Source organism: Marmota flaviventris, chromosome 2 (assembly GCF_047511675.1).
Source record: "Marmota flaviventris isolate mMarFla1 chromosome 2, mMarFla1.hap1, whole genome shotgun sequence".
In the NCBI taxonomy this organism is placed as follows: domain Eukaryota; kingdom Metazoa; phylum Chordata; class Mammalia; order Rodentia; family Sciuridae; genus Marmota; species Marmota flaviventris.
Genome location: NC_092499.1, coordinates 190835919 through 190854237, shown reverse-complemented (window position 1 = coordinate 190854237; position 18319 = coordinate 190835919). Strand labels below are relative to the sequence as shown.

The 18319-nt window shown below is 59.5% G+C and overlaps 1 protein-coding gene across 5 annotated transcripts; it reads right to left on the bottom strand.

Annotated features, from left to right (window-relative positions):
- Positions 1-4657: 4657 nt before the first annotated feature.
- On the bottom strand, positions 4658-14523 carry Zbp1 (Z-DNA binding protein 1). 5 transcript variants are annotated; one of them, XM_027946370.2, is made up of 8 exons: positions 14288-14522; positions 11644-11868; positions 11132-11197; positions 10582-10755; positions 9346-9513; positions 8158-8361; positions 7142-7225; positions 4658-5327 (listed from the first exon to the last, which is right to left on the bottom strand). In XM_027946370.2, exons 1-8 carry the CDS (start codon positions 14319-14321, stop codon positions 5143-5145), a joined length of 1140 nt encoding a protein of 379 aa, XP_027802171.1. In that variant the 5' UTR covers positions 14322-14522; the 3' UTR covers positions 4658-5142. The 5 variants fall into 5 exon arrangements, with proteins under 5 accessions (XP_027802171.1, XP_027802170.1, XP_027802169.1 ...); XM_027946369.2 differs by having other exon boundaries at positions 7142-7390; positions 9346-9510; positions 14288-14519; XM_027946368.2 differs by having other exon boundaries at positions 7142-7390; positions 14288-14518.
- Positions 14524-18319: the final 3796 nt, after the last annotated feature.

The following is an 18319-nucleotide window of genomic DNA, read 5'->3' as shown; positions in this document are numbered from 1 at the left end:
AGTGTTATTTCTGCTGTGCCCTCAAGGCTGCTCTGCAGGAGGGCGCCCTCCCACAACACTTGTGTCCTAGTCCCCAAGGCTGCCCGAGGTCCCCTTGTGTGGAGAACCCCCGGGGGGAGGTCGGTTACCTGGGACACCCAAGGCCGCCTGTCAGGAGGGTCCTTGGGGAGGGAGGCAGGAGGCCGGAGCCCTCACATGGGATGCCGGGGGCGGCAGGGAGCGCAGGAGCAGGTTTGCCGCCGCAGCCTGCCAGCCGAGGCCAGGGGAGCTGGGGGCGCACGGCCTTCCCAGAGGCAGCTCTGAAGCCTCAGCTGGGCAGCCATTGCCCTCTGACCCTCCTGCTCCCAGGGCTGTCACCCTCTCCTGGTTGGTGGACACAGAACTGATGGAGGCCACTTTGGGGATCCTGGTGGGGGTGGGGCTTGCAGGAGCCAGCGAGACACAAGGGCAGAGCTGACCTCAAAAGGTGGGGGCAGGTGGGCAGAGCCAGGCTGCAGCCTTGGTCCTGTCCTTCCACATCCTAAGAACTTGCCTGGGTTCCAGACCGGTCTCTGTCCCTTGGACCATGGCTTTGACTCCCTGAGCCTCGGTTTACCCCCTGGGCAGTGGATTCCTGAGAACCACCCACCCTGCGCAGCCTGCCTGTCCAGGGAACCCCTATTCCATGGCCTCTTGTGGGAGGAGTGTCTTCACAGAGTACAAGATGCCGGTCCTGCTGCCCCCTCGTTGGACACAGCCTGGCTGTCCTGGGCTGACCTGGTTGTGCTGTCCCCGGCAGAGCCAGTACATGGGAGGGCTGGGTCCGGGGTGGTGGGCTGGCCATCGGGGCTGGAGAATTCTGGTTATGAACTCAAAGGCTGAAGTGGGCAGTTTCACTTAGTAGCCGTGTGGCCTTGACCAAGCCACTCCCCCCCACCCCAGACCCAATCTCCTCAGCTACTAAGAGGGGAATAAAGGTACTTTGAAAATACTCTGAGCTCCGGAGGTCACATGTATTTAAGCTCCCCCAAGTTCAGAATTAGGTCCAGACTGGCTACAGCTAAGGACTCTCATCCACGTGGCCAGGAGGAACTGTGAATCCTGGAGTGGTTTAGAAGCCACTCTGGTCTTTGCTGGGAGTGTGAAATCTGGAACCATGGCAGCCACTTTGACACCAGCAGGGCAGAACTCTTTGTGGCTGGAGCGTCTCCATTTGGAACGTGGGACAGCTGAGTCTGGGGGAGCCAGAGATGAGGGACAGCACGTGCTTGACCACCTGGTCCTGATCTGTTGGTTTGCAAGTCCTGCTTTTTGTTTTAGTTCAAAACTGCCGATAGACGTGCGGTATCCCACTACATTTATAGATGAACCCCTAAGCAATCGCCAGCCTCCAGACTGGGCCGGCCCCGGGCGCTTTACAGTCTCCTCGCAGTGTCAGGCCCCCAGCTTCTCACCACGCCCCGCATGGGGCCCCTTCCTAAGTGGTCCCTCTCAGCGTGCCCCTGGATGAGGAGAGAGCACCACCATCTTTTCCTGACAAAGCAGCCTGAGCAGCTTCAGCAAGGAACACCCCCAGACCCCCCTCCCTCCCGGGCAGATCTTCTGGGGTCCACCCTCCCCTCCACTGGCCACGTGGCTGCGTGGGGCCCTGTACCCCTTGGACTCCGGGTTCCTTCTTCCTTTATCTTTTGCAAGTGACCTCGCTCCTTTCCCCTCTGGACTTGTGTGGACTCTGCCCCGGGGTTTTCTGAAGCCTCACCCTCCCGGGGGCCTGGCTGGCTCCTGGACTAAGCACCAGAGTGTCCTTCCCTCCACAAAGTCACGGTCCTCTGCATCATTCCCACGCCCCACTCCCCCTGCGCTTTCGGCCTCTGAGACTCAGGGCTTCCCCCGTCCACCCCACAAACCCCCCGTCCCCTGGAACTGTCCGTCCTACCAGCACATCTTCACCCGCTCCCTGGAAGCCTCCTCTCGGCTTTTTCTTCTAGTCCTTCGACGGCCTAAAGCCTTTCCGTGTCCGTATTACACTTCTCCTCCTCCCCCTGAGCTTCCCCTGCGGAGCCGCCATCCCTGCCCCGTGGGGGCAGCGCCTGTCCTCCCGGGCTGCTGAGGGCGTGAGGAGGGTCATCTGTAATTTACAGGTCACTGCCGCCCCCCACCCCACCCATCTCACGTGCCTACTGCCCAGTTTAAAGCCCAGCCTGGGGGGGCTGGGGATGGCGCCCCGTGCTGGGTCCCCTGCCCGTGGCCCTGGTTTCAATGTCCAGCCCTGAAGACGAAAAGAAAGCCCCATATGACCACCAGTTGCTCTCTGGTCCCACAGAGCGTCTGTGAAGGGGACAAAGAGGATTCTCGGTGCTGCACTAGTGGGGACAGAGGAGCAGGAGGGTCACAAGGAAGGCTGGGCAGCACTGACAGAACCTAGTCCCTGTCCTGTGCCCATCAATGGCATCTGCCACCTCTGGGTAAGGCCACGGTCCCCCTGTGCAGCCTGAGGCCAAGGAAGGGTGGGAGACTGCAGCCCCCTCCCTCACAGGGACCCATGGAAAGGCCACATGGGTCCTCAGAGTGAGCCACCTCCCCGTCGTCCCTCCAGTAAAGCCAGCTGGTGCAGGGGCACCCTCACCCGGGGCTACAGTGGCCTGGCTTCTGCTAGTTGTCTCCTCCGCCCCTTTCTTGTAACAGAGCCTCTCTTTCTTGGGGACATAGCCCACAGGGTGACTCCCCCACAACTTTGGGGAGCACATCTGACCCCAGTAACCAAGCTGAGCACTCCATTCTTCATTGGCTCAAAGGGTGGCATGTGACCTGGAGTTACCAATCAGGATCTTCCGTGGGACATTACAGACAGTGTTTGATTTGATGACGGCTCTTTCTGCTGGGGTCGCTAAGCTGGTGGCCTAAGCCTTGGGTGCTGCAGCTGAGCCACATAGAGAGTCTCTAGAGAGATGGCAAGAAAGAAGCCTGAGCATAGGACTGAGCCCCTGGATCCAGCCATTCCTGAACCTCGGAGTCCCTTGACTTCCCAGTTGCATGAGCAAATAAGTTTTTGTTTAAGCTTGGGTAAACTAGGCTTCTGTCACATGAACCAAAGTGCTCCTTAACGCCTCTCTGGGCTCTTCCTGCTTTAGGCTTCTGGTCCCGGCTGTCTTCTGAAACCACAGGTGAGAGGTCCCCCTGAGTGGGAGCAGAGCTGGGATGAGACGCAGAATCGCCCTCTGAGCAGGTCGTGTGGGTTTGGAGACGCATTTCCAGTTCATGGAACAAATCCCCGCCCCTCTGGGGGCTGCAGGATTCCTCTGCAGGTATCCCCCAGGAGGGAGGGTGGACAGGCAGGTAGACAGGGAGAACGGAGGCGGGGACGGACAACCTGCTCATTCTCTGCTTTTAATAGTGACTAGTCAATTTCCTTCCCGAAGAGACCAGCGCTGACCTTCACCTCCAGCCCCCATTAGCTGCCAGTGATGCTTTGCCAGAGTATTGATGACAAATTAATTATGCAGAGAGGGCAGATTTCATAGGAAAAATGGATGCTCTGGTCTGGGCTGGAGTGGGAGCCGTGGTGTTCCCGCCTCCCACAGCCCGGGGAACCAGCGCCCTCAGGAACGCGCAGAGGCTGGCTACGGGTCCCCAGCTCATGCGGAAGGCAGTCAGTCCCGGAGCCGAGAACCAGACGCAGTTGTAAGCCCTCCGACTTGGTGGCTGGTATCTGATGTGATCTGGAGGCTCCAGCCCCCGGCGTGGCTGCGGTGACTTTTCCCCAGCAGGGCTGTGCCGTCCAGCTCGGGGGACAGGAGCCCTGCTCCCGTGATGACCGCAGCTGCCTCAGGCTCAGAGCCGTTGGGTTCTCGGGCCGCCGGGTGGCCTCCTGGCTTCCCTTGATTCCTGGGAGTGGCCCAACGCGGTCCCCTGCTTTCCTTGCTGTGGGCTCCCGGCCACCCTACTCTTCTGCAGTCTCTGAGTAAGTCGCCCGTCCGGCCTCCACGCCTTGGCCAGGGCGGTCCCTGCCTGGAGCGCCATTCCCATCCCACCAACTGCCCCTCAGTGTGGCCTGGCAGACGGGGCTCCAGGGCTCTCTGCTCCCTGAGAGGCCTCCTGGGCTGTGTGCCTCACTGTCCCATGTCTCCTGTGACGGTCACGGCTCCTGACCGTGAGCCGCCACGAGGGTGGGTCTTCTCCCCACTCTGCAGCCCCAAGCAGGGCTCGGCTTGCAGCAGGTGGCCGGCAAGGAGCTTTGTCCCACAGTCGCTGTCCCTGGAGGTGTGAAAGTGAACAGACAGGGCCACAGAGCCCCGTAAAGTCCCCAGCCTTGGAGGGGACCCCTGAGGTTCTTGCCTATCCAGCGGTCCCACGAAGGCTGAGTAAGGGGGACCCGCTGACGGCCTCCTTGTTCCAAGGATCAGCCCTGTGACTCAGATTGGCCAGTCCCTGCTGATTGGTCAGAGAAGGTCACCTGACCCCTGGGCCAGCCAAAGACTTGCTTGGGACGGCAGAAGGTCAGGGAGCAATTTGCTCTCTGAGAGTTCAACTAAGGAATCCTAGATCAATTCTAGAGAAGGGAGGATTCTAGAGGTCAGGTGGGCATGACAGTCCTTGAAGGCAGGACTTCAGGGAAGAGAAGAGTGTGGGTGGGTGTCTCAGTGCATCCGGCTGCTGTAGCAAAACACCTCTGACTGGGCACTTTATAAACACTAGAAGTTTAATGCTCACAGCTCAGGGGCCTGGGAAGGCCGACACCAAGGTGCCACAGCTCCGTGTGCCGAGGGCTGCTTGTTTTGAAGATGGCACTTGTTGCTGTGTCCTCCCAGGGAGGGAGGCTGTGCGCAAAGGGGAGAAACCAGCTCCCTCAGCCTCCTGTCAGGGCGCCCGTTCTGTCACGAGGGTCTGTCATTGCCAGGCCCCCCCCATTGCTGCGGCTCTGGGGGAGCTTAGACGTGAGTTTGCGACGTGAGCGCACAAGTGCTCAGACCCGCGCAGGCAGCCATAGCAGAAGGCCAAGAGGCAGGACCTGCCCAGGCCCCAGAGAGAACAGAGAGCCCACCCTGAAAGCAGGCTCCTGCTGGCCAGATGTGGGCAGCGGGCAGGTCCAGAGTCCATGAGACAAGACACCCTGCGCAGGTTCCCCGGCACCTGCCGCCTCCCAAGTGCAGCCCCAGGTCCCTGCTACTCGCCCCCCTCCAGCTCCCTGCGTCCACCCACAGAGACACTGTGCTCTGCAGCGGGGGGACTGCTGTTTCCAAGGGTCATCTCCCTCAGCTTGGGGGTGAGCTGCGCAGGATTGCCCGGGGCTTCCTGGCCCCCGTCTTCAGGGACCTCACTTGTGGACGGCTCGGCTTCAGAACTGGGATCTGTGGGAAGAGAAGACATCATCGAAGGAGCACGAGGCCCCTGGAGTAACCAAGGCCATCCAGAGAACTGGGGACTGAGGCCATGGTCCCCTCCTTGCCCAGTGGACACCTGAGCATCCTCGCTCCCAGGCCCAGCCCTTTCTGAACACTGCGGCAGCTCCGGCTCCCCTCAGGCCCTTGGCTTTGCCCGGATGGCCTCCAGCGGGGCAGTAAAATCCCGGGCCTCACCACGGTCCCTGCTTGCCCAGTGGCTGCCCCCCGCTCACTCCAAATAAGATGTGGCTTTCACCTGGGCCTCCAGCCTCGGCCGCCCCTGTCACAGCCACGGCCCTGGGCCCAGGGGGTCAGCCCTCTTGCTCCCTAGCCTCTGCCTGGTCATCAGCCGGCCACCCTTGTCCCCAGCCCAGGGCTTTCCCAGGTTTCCGCTGGGCAGGAGCTCCTTAGCCACACATCCACCCCACCCCTGGCCTCCCCAACTGCCCCTCTGCATCTGCAGGAGGCTCCCTGCCTGGCCCGGGAACTCGCCCCTCCCCCAGGCCCTAAGTGGTCTCACTGATTCCCGGGACGTCCCAGGGTCCTGGAGACAAGTGGGAAGGTGGGAGTGAGGCCTGGGTCTGCTCACTGTGCTGGGGCTTCAAGGACGGACCCTCAGGACCTGGGATACATGACCCTCGACTGCAGAGGCCGGCGGATGGAGGCTGGCCTGTCCACTAGAGTCTGCCAATCTGGTTTTGTGACCACTGGTGAGATTTTATCCCAAGTCCTGGAAGACCGGGAGCTGAATCCCCCCGCACCACCTTCTCCACGCTGAAAGCAGAACCTCGGCCGCCCACCCCAGCTCCAGGCCCTTCTCTGGCTCCCACTGCCTCCCCCCTCCCACAGCACCCCCTCTGCAGCCTGGAGCTGGGCTCTGGTGCATGCACACCCCCACCCGCTTGTCCTCGCCTCTGGGCTGTTGCCTGAGCTGTTCTGCCCACCAGGTACGCCTCCCCAGCCTGTGCCCACCTCGAGCGGTCCCCTCAGCCCCGGCACCCTCTTCTCCTGCACAGTGGAAGCCCTGGCTCTGAGCCAGAGGGTCACGTCCCTAGGGGCAGAACATGGCAGGATTGCTAATTGCGCATGTCCTTTCTCTTCTTCTTGTGGCAGAAGGACCCCTCTGCTGACACTCAGCTGGGCCCAGGCTGCCCAGCCCACCTTGGGGCCACATGCAGGCCCCTGGAGTGGGTGCAGAAGAGGGAGGTGAGCTCCCTCCCAGGGGGTGGCCAGCGCTCTGTGACCACTCCTCCCTCTCCCGGCTGATGGCAGTTTCAACCCCACAGTCAGGACAGAGTCCTGGGACAGCTGAGCATCAGCAGAGAAGGACTCAGGTCAGTAGATGACCTCGAGGACAACCCAACCGGGACCCCAGCAGGTCCTGAAAGAGGCCTGAGCTCTGGGCAGGTGACACTCATGCCCGGGGGCCTTGTGGCTGCTGCAGGGCCGCCCACCCCCCAAAAGTCTCGCTGGCTGTGGTGTCCAGCGCCTCTCAAGGTCACATTAACGACTGCACCTCCTGCTGCTGACCGTGCCCTGGGCTGGGCAGGCAGCTGAGCACTTCGCCTGCTCGTCCAATCCCCTCCTCACAAGGCCTGCGGGGGTCACGACGCTGCTCTTGTCACCCCCTTACAGAGGAGAGGTCGGAGGCCCAGCGAGAGTGAGGCTCTGGACTGGAAGAGGTGACGTCAGTAGCCACTCCACCTGTCCTCACCATCATCCACCCTGCTCCCAGCCCTGGGAAATGGGCGGCTGGGGGCCAGGGGAGGGGACCAGCCCACCTGCGCCCTCCTTCAGCTCCCCGGGGTCCTGCCGGCCATCTCCAGGCCCCGCGGCTGCACCTGGGCTGGCGGTCTCTGGGCCTGCTGGGAGGACGGTCATCCTGTTGCTGTTGCCGATGGTGGTGTACTCGAGGAAGCAGGACTTGATGTGGACTCTCTGGACTGCGTCCGCCTTGGGGTGAGGGTCTGGCTGGGGCATTCGCATTTCAAATGAAGCTTCCGAGTCACCGTCACCGGCCGTGGCTGAGACTGCGCACCAGCCAAAGAGACGCCGGAGGGTGGGCAGCTGGACGGTGGCCCCAGAGCCCAGCTCCCAGCCTGGCTCCAAGTCCTCCTTGCTGACTTCACCAGTGGCCACCTGGCTCAGTCAACAACCGATGCCCACGCCCTGTTCACCACCAGGCAGCCACTCCTCCTGTCCTCCAGAGCCCCCAGAGGACCTGGCACCTCAGCCTTTCTCTGGGCCCCAGTGATTCCTCCCTCATCTCATCTCTCTGCTTCCTGGCAGGGCTGGGTCAGGGTCTCCACCTTTGGTTTTGCTCACGCCCAGCCCCAGCCCCTGCGTCTGGCTCCTCCACCCAGACTTCTGGAAAGAGCTGTCCACACTCAGTCTGGTCTCCCTCCCGACCTCCGACCCTTGCTGGCAGAACCCCACACTCTTCCCCTGGCTGACCTCTCCCCCAGTTGGGCCCCTGCTCCCGGGCCCCCTATCCCGTCTGTCCCTGCCTGGGAGGCCCTGGCTCAGGGCCTCTGGTCACTGTGCTGACCCTGCTTCAGCTGGCCAGCCTCGGCTTCTCAGGGAGGACGTGCTGGTCTTACAGATGGGGAAACCGGTCTCCGGCTGGTCGGTGCTAGGGGACGGGGACCCAGCGTGCCATCTCTAAATACCCCACCTGTGCCACAGGGTTTCAGTCTCTTGGAAGGAAAAGACCCCCTGAAAAGACTCTGGCTCCTGTTCCTGCCCCCCAGGAACTGAGTGGGGCTGGGGGAGAACGTGGCCACAGGACTCCAGTTACCTGGGGGGCTGGATGAGAGGTTGTGGGCAGGACCTTCCGGCAGGTCTCTGTGGAAGCTCATCTCGTTGCTGTGTCCCACCTGCACCCGTCTGAGCAGGGACCGCTCCATGTGGATTTCCTGGGACCCCCAGCCACCTGCCAGGGGTCCCTGAGCCGAGGAATCACCTGGGGCAGTTGGGGGCAGCTGGTTGGGAGCTGTGGGACCTAGAACAGTGACACAGTGTTAGGAGGGGCACCAGGATGTCTGGACTGGAGAGCAGGTAGCCAAGGAGCTGCAGCCAGGGTGTCCCGAGTGGGGCCCTGCCCAGGGTCCCACGGGGACACCTGCAGTCTCAGTAGTCACCCGTTGCCTGCTTCCTGGTCCTTCTCAGCCTTCTGATCCCATCAGGAGACCCTTCCGTGGTGTAAGCGTGTTCTCAACACGTCATTTCATCTCCCAGACATTTATCTTTATGGTGAACTTCATGGCTTTCAACTCAGGGGAAAGCTAAAATTTTTATTTTAAAATATATTCAAGTCGGGGGTGGGGAGTGAACCATTCAACAGCACTGATTAAACAAACAGGGACGTAGCCAAAATCGAGGAGGTGACATGGGAGGATTCACACTGGGGAGATGATCATCAAGACATCAGAACAAAGTTCCTCATCTCATATCTGGGAGACTGAGGCCCAGGGGAGAGCCTTGCTCTCCCAAGGTTACGGGATGCGTCTGAATTTGGGGCAGGTGTTCTCACACAGGGTGCCGGGCTGGACTGAAAGAAGTTGGCATCCTTGTGCCCTGGTGCCTGGCATGGAGCCTGTTCAGCCTGCAGCTCTGCATTTCAACAAAATGAACATGTCTCTGCTGACCTGTACCCCAACCTCCAACACATGCTGATGTGGGGAAAGAAGTGTGTCCAGAGAAAATGAAATATTTCCACAGTGCACTTGTGATATTCTGCTGACAAAGAAGAATCTGAATTATTTCTCATTGAATTATTTCTCAAAATACTGCATTCCATTAAAAAGAGCAGAAGGTATTGGAGTGAAGGGACAGCAGGAGAGGTTGGATCCAGGCTCCCTCATTCTCACAACAGCTATAAAGGAGGGCCGTGGGCATTGGGAAGCTGTCCTTCCTCCTTGGAGGATTGAGTCCCCCCACAAGCCCTCTGAGGTCCGTCCTCCTGGGTGCCTGTCAGATGACTTACCACTGCCCTCAGAGACGTTCTGCTTCATTAAGATGTTCCCGTGTCCGATCTGGATGCCTTCAGAGTTTGTGATGGTAATGTGGCAGTTGGGTCCATTCTGGCAGATCATGTAGACTGGATTCTGCTGGCACACTGCTACAGCACATTGATTTCTTCCTTCAGAATCTTCTGCAAAATAATATTCCACTCTATCCCCTTGCACCTCTTTAGGGGTCTGAGGCTCCAGATGCCAGTTGGCAGCACCAAATTTCCCTGGAGAGTTTGTTAAAAGGATTCCCAGGCACCCGATCTGGGAATCTGGGAACCTGCATGGGGTGACTCCAGCCTCACATGATGGACAGCTGCTCAGGTGTCACAGACGGAGCTCAGGGTCAAGATGGCAGGTGGCCCCCCTGGGTCTTGCTGCCCCGCCACCCAGGCCCAGGATGGCTCCTGGGAGGATTGCAGGAGTCACGTCCTCTCTCCCTACCCTCTGTCCCCCCCCCTGGGAGGCACCCACAGCTCCAGGCCCTGAACCCCAGGGGCCTCTCCCCTGTATCAAACACTCAGATGCCCCCCATGACTAGTGACATTGATTTGAACTCGTCACCGATTTGAACTCCAGCTGCTATCCCACCTCATCAATCCTTCCCCACGTTGCTGACCCCACATGGGCACTGTGGGGGTGTGGGGAGGCTCCTTCCCCAGCTCTGCGGACCCACCAGCCACAACACCACCTCAAAGGCCCTTGGCCGTGGTGTCTTTGTGGGTGGGCTCTTTCATCCATATGGAAATAAAATTAAATTATACTTTATGACTGCATGGTAGGAAGACAAAAACCATCCAGGCTGCGTTCATTCCTAGATGTTCGTTATTGTTAAAATGTTTGTTTTTCTTCTGACTTTAAAAGAAATCAAAATGGAAACCTCTTTGCAGCCTCTGGGGTGACCGAGGCTCTAGGCCCTGGGTGCCTGAGGCTAAGTGGCCCTGGATGCCACACTTGAGGGGCCTGAGCCTTGCCTCACCTTCTCTTGGCCAACTTTAAAATCCCAAGATCGTGGCTCAGCCCGCCAGCACTTTCTCTCCCGGAACCTTCTCCAGGGGACGGTCAGTGCGACCTCTAGAAGCTTCTGGCAGGTTCTAATGAAGGGGAGCAGGCAAAGTACTCAGAAGGACACTCGCCAAGGACTGGGTGCTGGGCGCGATGGCTTCTCTTGGGTGCTGCGTGCGAGCGCGTGGACAGCAGGGGAGGCCTACCTGGTGCAGAGACGCGCCACACTTGCAGCTTCTGGTCCTGGTCCAGAAGGTGCTTGCTTTTCATCTTGTACAAGGTTGGGTTCACGTCCTTCGCTGTCCTCATTCCCAGGGCCTGGGCGATGCGCAGGGCCTTGCAGGGCCCATTGGCTTTCAGAAACCCGTAGATCCTTTCCTCTGGGAGGCAGGGCGACTAGGTGGTTAAGGAGACCCCGTTCCCAAGTGTGGGTCTGCCCGCTGCTCGCTGGCTGTGTATCTGGGGACAGGGGCCCGTGACCTGGGTGGAGCAGCAGGGATACCCCGCGGGCAGCTGTGACCTAGGATGTGTGCCAGGTGCCGCAGCCCTGCGCCTGGCAGGTGCATAGAAGCGGCAGAGAAACAATTTCTCGGCCATTTAGATTCTTGGGCTGCCGCAAAGACCAACTCTGGCCTCGGGACCTTTGGTAGGAGCTCCTTGGGTAGGACTGGACTCAGCACTGGTGACACCTTGTACCTCTGGGAGGGCTTGGGGGTGGGGGGCGGCAGGGCTGGACGAAGCTGAGGCTGTGCTTACCCAGCTCGCTGAGCTGAGGGCCAGGACTCTCTGCCGCGGCAGCTGCTTCTTCCTGGGGCTTCTGGGCTGGAGGAAGACAGGCGGGTCGGGGCTGGGCACGGGCTGGGAGAGCAGGCTCCAGCTCTGGGGTATGTGAGGCCAGGTGAGCGTAGGTGCCCACTGAGTGTCAGGCTTGGTGTCCGAGGGCTCTGGGGCCAGAAGTGGGCTCAGGTGTCCTTGAGTGTGCTCGGCCACCATCATGGTCACTGTGATGTTGCCATCATTGTTTTTCTTACCACGTGTGCTTTGCTGTGACCTACTCTGCTGGTACTGGGCTCTCTGCACCTAGTCCTCCCAGCAGCTCCTACGAAATGGCCCTACTGTCATCGCCATCGACCAGAAAAAGTAAAAAATCAAGGGACATTAGATGTCCCCAAGTGGCAGAGACTGGATTCAAACCCAGGCCCAAATCTGTGCTTGTCTATTGCCCAGATGTCTCCCGTGGGCCCAACCCACCCAGGAACGCAGTTTACCATGGCTGTCCTGGGCAGGCTGGGTGGGATCCACACCTCCGGGATCACCTGTGCCCAAGCGCCATGTTGCGGGGGCAACTTGGGAGACTGTCCCCTCCTTGGCCATTCGGTAGAGGACTGAGTTGAGCTCCTTCTTGAGCACTTGGCATTCCTTCGCCAGCTGGTAGGACTTCAGAGGGGAGCTGGCATCTCCCAACACCTGCAGGATCTTCTGCTCAAGGTGGCCTGGGAGGAGAGGAAGGCAGAGAGAACTGAGCCCCAGGTCCCCTGGGTGGAGAGGGCCAAAGACTCCAGGAGGCCAGGGAGGCCCCCTCTTGAGTAGGGTCCAGGGCAGGAACCATCCATGGCAGCCAGTAGAGCCTCTGTGTGGAGAGACAAGCACGTGGGCTGGACGGGTGACGGGGACAGAGGAGGTGCACACCCTCTCCATGTGCCCTCCCGGGCGTGGCACCAGGGCAGGTGGGAACGCTCAGCTCGCCACATCCCAGGAGCAGGGGGTGGAAGGGGGTCAGGCACGTCTGGCCCAGGGCCTTTGCCATCGGTGCTTCTGATGCCCCTGCTGTCAACCTCAGTGGTGCCGTTCTGATCCGAGCCACAAGCCCCACAGACATTCGGAAGCAGGTCTTTCCTCGGGTGCCCAATCATGGAGTCCTGAAATGCCACACTCAGGTCTCTCTTGAGTCCTGTGCTTCCCCATTTCTCTGCCCCCACCACCATCTCCAGGATGGTGGGGTCCACCAAATGCAGCCATTTCCCCTGGGGTCTCCTCTGCACCTGACCCCCGCTTCTCTCCAAGGGCCCCGTGCTCCTCCCAGTCCACTTGCCTGCATGTGGCCCTACTCGGAAAGACCCTCTCGGACCCGTGCAGCATCTCCTCGTCCTCTGCTCAGAGCCATCTCCTCCGGGAACCCTCCTCCCTGTGCTTGCTGGTGTTGGCTGCTCTGGCTGGGTCCCCTGCAGAACATCCCCACGGGGTCCCTGTTGTTTGCCTGGTTCCCTGTCAGACCTTTGATGTCTTGCCCAGGGCCAGGCACACAGTAGGTGCTCATGGAATGGAAGTCGAGTGAATGAGTGAGTGAATGAGTGAATGCTTTGTCCTCTGCTTGGACAGACACTGCCCAGTTGGCCCAGGGCCACTGGCATGTTGCTTCCTGGTCTGAGCACAAGGAGCCCTAAGCCTTGTGGGGACTCAAGGAAGAACTTTGCAAACAGCCCCTACTCCTCCTAGGGCAAGGCCTGGAAATCAGAGCCATCACCTCCCATCATTAACACAAAAACAAAAACCCCAGGGGCGCTGCCAGCTGCCAGCATGACTCAGACGCCGTGTACAGGTGACGGGTGACGCCCAGGGAAGAGCAGCTGGGAGAGCCACATGGGCGGTGGCCTGGCCTGTCACCAGGAAGTTTCTGCCCCTAAGAATACTGCAGGTGGTGCGAGGAGGGTTCTCCTTGGGACTGCCTGGGTCCCTTCCTCTGCCATCTGGGGTTTCTTTCCTGATCAGCAGACAGTCAGCTGGCCCTGGCCCCAGCAGAGGCCCCTGTGGGGCGGAGTAATGAGCTTGTGACCCCACAGTTGGGGCTGGGGCTTGTTCTTGTGATCAGAATGTTGCTACCCTGCTGGGAGCAGGTGGAGAGCAATGAGAGGATCAGGCTCACCCACTCCTCCTTCACCCACCAAGTTTACCCAGGGGAGGGGCACCCAACCAACTCTGCACCTGGCTTTGTCTTGTCTTGCAAAAAGTGTAAGTTCTTGAGGAGCCCACCCTGAGTGCTGCGGGGCCACCCAGACCCCAAAGGACAGGTGGGGTCAGGGAGGTGAATGCAGAGCAAGCCTGAGAGCCTCTGGGTCTGACAGTGGGAGGTTGTGGACCAGAGCAGGGGCAGGGGACAAGCCCAGCAACAAGGGAAGTCGCTCGGGGAGGCAGAAACTCCTTGCCCGGTGCCTGCAGCGTCCTACCAGGAAGAGCGGGCACTAGTCACGGCCAGTGCTCCTGGGTCACAGCCGGCCGCCATCACTCCTCCCCAGCGCTCGCTTCTCCTTTTTAATCTCTGGTGAACTGAGCCCCTGCTGCACACGCCCCGTGCCTCAGTTTCCCCACAGGTGAAACTGTGGCAACAGCAGCGACTTTAGGGATTCAGCAAAACACAGAACAAGAGCAAAAAAAAAAAAAAAAAGAAAACCACCCATGTGCGCAGGGGCTTAGCGGGGCCCCTAGAAAGGAGCGGCCCTCCATGCTGGCTGAGGCGTTCTCCCTGGTGGCCTCCGGAGGAAAATGGTCACCAAGGAAAGAATATAACCCACAGAAAACAGGAGCATGTGCCTCTTTTCCAAGCACCAAGCTTTGGTTCTCAGATGACTGTGCAGAGCCACTGGTGCTTGGCGGCTGTGACAGCCGGGGACTTCACGATGCAGGGCCCTGGTTGTGCCATCTAGGAAATGGGACAGCACTGCCCTTGATACTGGAGGCGTTTCATGCACCTAGACACAGGAGCCTTTGGAGGGATGGCTCGGTTCCCTGCCCCACTCCGTCCCCTGTTCTCCAACACACTGCTATTACCTGGGCCAAGCAACCTCTGGAAAGAAGGAGGAACCCGCCCCCAGCCCCAGGAATTACCCGTGCTCCCTGGAGGAGGAAGAGCCTTACCTCTCTTGCTTGGGTCAGCAGGAGCCTGGGCCATGCTCACAGCAGAGGCAAGGGGCCCAGTGGACCTGGGAGCAGGTACCTGTGCTGTGGCCTTGCAGGTGTGAGCCGCAGGAGGCTGGGCATCTGAGCCCCCACTCGGAGAACCTCTGAACCCACAGGGAAGCTGTCAGCTTCGGCCCACAGCTGTCAGGACTCACACTCCAAAGACAAACGCCCAGTCCGCCCCACCCCCTCAGGAGAAAGAGAAAATGAAACTTTGTGTGGTTTTTCTCGGAAAGAAACAGAATCGAAAGCAGGACCCATGAGGGAGCGAGGGTGGACCCCAGCATGATGTGGCCAGGCAGCAGCTGGGATTGGCAAGGCTGGGCGCCTCTGAGGTGGCCTCCCTCCCCTCCCAGCACCCAGTGCTGACTGCCAGGCCCCACATGGAGGACAGGATGCTTCGGTGGGTGGGTTCTCTGCATTTGTTCCTGCCTTTCCAGGGGCCCCACTTTAAGAAGCACCTACTATGTGAATTCCAATGCATTGGCCTTCCCAGCTCAGCTACAGAGGGGGGCTGACTCTGCCTTCTTTCTTCAGAGAGGAAACTGAGGGATTTGATCTGTGATACCCAGAAGTCAGGCATGGTGAACCCCCAGCCCACACACTAAACTGAGGCCCCACGCTCATGGGAACATGCTCCCTAATTTCAGAATTGTGGGTGGGATGACTGCCTTCCTGCACCAACTTCCCACCGACCACAGGGCGGCACCTGGGACAGCGCTGCTCAGCAGTTAGGACTCCCGCTGGAGGCCAGGATTTTGGGTTCAAACAGCCCCACCACGTACTAGCTGTGTAACCTCGGGCAACTTATTTATCCTGTTTCCTCATTTGTAAAACGGGGTCCTGAGAGCACCACTTCATTGGGGGTGCTGGTGAGAACCAAGGGGGTGATCCAGCTTAGCAGTCTGGCCAGAGCCCCTGGCGTCATCTACAGGTACGAGAGCACTCGGGCACCACACATGTGCTTCTGGAGAAGGACCCATGGCTTCCACAATTTTCCAAAGGGGCCAGTGACCCCAAAGCAGTTCAGAGCTCGGTTCTCTTCAGATCAAAGAATAGACTGGGGTTCAGAGAGGAGAAGGGCTGCGGAGGACTGGGCCCTGGAGTCTCTGGGTTTGGGGTGCAGCAGGTTCCTACTTGGTGGCCCGCAGCCGAGGGCTGGGGGGTGTGCGGGTCCCCACGCCCCCTCCCCACCCCTCGCCCCGAGGTTCTGCGCCGGGCTGAGAAGCAGCAGGCGGCCGGGGTTTGCCTGGACACTGCCTGCACAGCAAGCACCGAGCGGGCGCTGAGGTCCTCAGCCGGACTGCAAGTTGGGGACTCAAGGAAGTCCCAGCGCCGGACCGCGGAGGCCAATCAAATGCGACCTCGTGCGGCCAAGCGGGGGATGTTTTCAGTTCCAGGTGACCGCTTCTGCTTCCGGGTGCAGAGCCAGCGCTGCAGGGCAGGTCCGTCAGGACAGCACGCCCTAGGGGCCCTCACTGTCCTGTCCTGCAGAACTGAAGGCCCGTGCAAGGCCGCCGGAGGTGACAAGGTCCCTCCTCGGGAGCCTCGGCGGCGCGCTCCCCACGGAGCCCCCAGACGGCCCTGCGCGGCGCGGCGCGGGCGGGGGACGGCCAGCAGGGGGCGCGCGCCCTCCGCCCGGGGCTCGGCCGCGGGACACACCCCCCGCCCTCCGGACCCAGGGCTTCACCCCTTCTCCTTCTTGCGCCCTCCTTGAATTCCACCGCCGCTGCTTGTCTGTCCTGCCCTGGGAGCCAGCGCCCTGGTGGTTCTCTGGCTGACCCTGTGGTCGGTTCCGTCCTCAGCCTTTGCACAACCCACCACCGCCCGGAGAGACCCTTCCTCCATCCACCTCCAGGGCCTCCCCGTTCCTCCCATTGCCCCTCTGCCTCCTGGCCGGTTCGCCGTGACCTCTTCCAGATCAAAGGAGAGACTGGGGTTCAGAGAGAAGGGCTTAGGGTTAGGGTTAGGGTGAGGTCCCAGGCCGGTGGTGGAGCTCAGGTCTCTGGTGGGCTCCCCGCCAAGCCGAGGGACTTGAGCGCGATCCCGAGCGTCAGCCTGGCTGCTAGGAAGGTCACCTAAACTCAGTGGAGGAGGCCAGGGCCCATCGTGGCCCGTCTGGACAGCTTGGACGGCCACATGGAGCCTCTTCCCTGCCTCTCCGAGTTGTTCCTAGAAGCCAGAAATGAGTCACTGTGCCAGGAAGGCCAAGCGCCTGGGGAGGTGCCCTGTCTCACTCACCCTCTTCTCCAGAGCAGTTTTGAGCTGCATCTCTGCTGTTCCCGGGCTGTGGGTGGCTACCTCTCTGAGCCCCAGTTTCTTTAGCTATTAAGTAGTAGAGATAACAAATAAGAAAAACATTTCCATCAGCCTTTACTGTGTGCTCATAAAATTTGCCTAAATTTGGAAATGTATGTGTTGCAGTTCCATAACACAACAATAGGCCCTGCCACAAACAGGCAAAAAGCAAGAAAGAGAACAAAAACAACTTAATGTGGGCGGGTTCCACCTTTGCCTTCCTCGCACATCTGCAGCTGAAGCCATGAATCTGCTGAGAGCGTCTACAACACTGAGTGGGATGCTCACTTTTAAAGATTTGAATTAGCTTGTGTTCCTCCTCTCAATTTAAGAAAATTGGGAGCTAATTTTGACCATAAAAGTTGTCTTCAAGCCTAGATAGCAGTGGCTTCAACAGCACAGATGTCGTTCTTTTTCCTCCTGCAGTCTAGAGGGCAGTCCACAAGTGGTGTGCTCCCTTTGTTTCTCAACCTTTCGCAACCTCCATTCCCGGGTTTGCCTTAAGTTCAAGAATGGCTGTTGGAGCTCCAAACCTCACATCTGCATTCCTTCCAGCAGGAAGGAGTAAAAGGAAGAAGGGCAGGTATCTCCCTTTTTGGAACACACATTGCAAATTGCCCATACTTTCCACTAATAATCCCGTTAGTCAGAGACTAGTTCTGTGATCCTTACCTGCAAGGGATGCTGGGAAAGATGGTCTGTATTCTGGGCCACCATGTGCCCAGCTAAAACTGGGGTTCTATTACATTAAAATAGGGGACAACAGCTATTGGCAGAGGTCTGGCTGTTCCTGGTGTTTCAGGGCTCTTCTGCAGATCTGTTCCGTGCCCATGGAGGCCCATGGAGGCTGAGTTCAAAGCAGCATCTTCCTGCTCAGAGACTCCCTTCCGGTGTGGGTGGTCAGAGAGGACAGGAGCAGGCAGGGCGGCCCATCCTCCTCGCCACCTGGAGAGCGCCTGCAAGTCCAGACTTCAAGATGGCGCCGCTGTTGCTGAGCAGGCCTCTCTCTGCTTGGAAAGTGTGCTCCTTTTCCATGGCTGGTGTTTTTCTGGAAGCTATTAGAACTCTCCGCCCAAACCAGATGATAATTACATGTTACCGATCTCTAGTCTTTGAGTTTTTCTCCGACTCTTTTTTTAAAAGAGAGATATTTTTACTTCACATTGTGTTGGCAAAACCCAACCCTCTACAGGCAGCGGGGAGTTATCTTGAGATTCCTCTGTGAATTCGGCTAGGGGAGGAGGAGGAAAGGCACCAAGTATGGATGGCAGAGTGTCATTATCAGGGGCAAAGGTCGGAGCGCCAGGACCTGAGGGGGGCCTGGGTTGTCCAAGGTCTCTGGCTCTCCTGGAGAACAAGGACCAAAGACTGGCAAGTTGGCAGTCCCCAAAGGAGTGGCCCTGGCTCTGCTCTCCGTCCGTCACAGCAGAGCTGTTGGTGGGGACTCCAGCATCCTGAGTCCACTGGAGTCTGATGGACCTGAGTTTCTGGTCCTGGGCCCCCCACTTTTTAGCTTTGTGCCTTGGCAAGTCTCTGCTCTTCCTGGGCCTCAGAGGCTCCCTTTGGTGCCTGCCTCATGGGGTCCTTGCAAGGCCACGTGGGAGGGCCTATGGTGCACAGAGCACACAGCCCTGCTCAGTAGACAAGAGCTGGCCCTATTGTTGTGTGCCACCCCAGCCTGTCCTCCTCTGT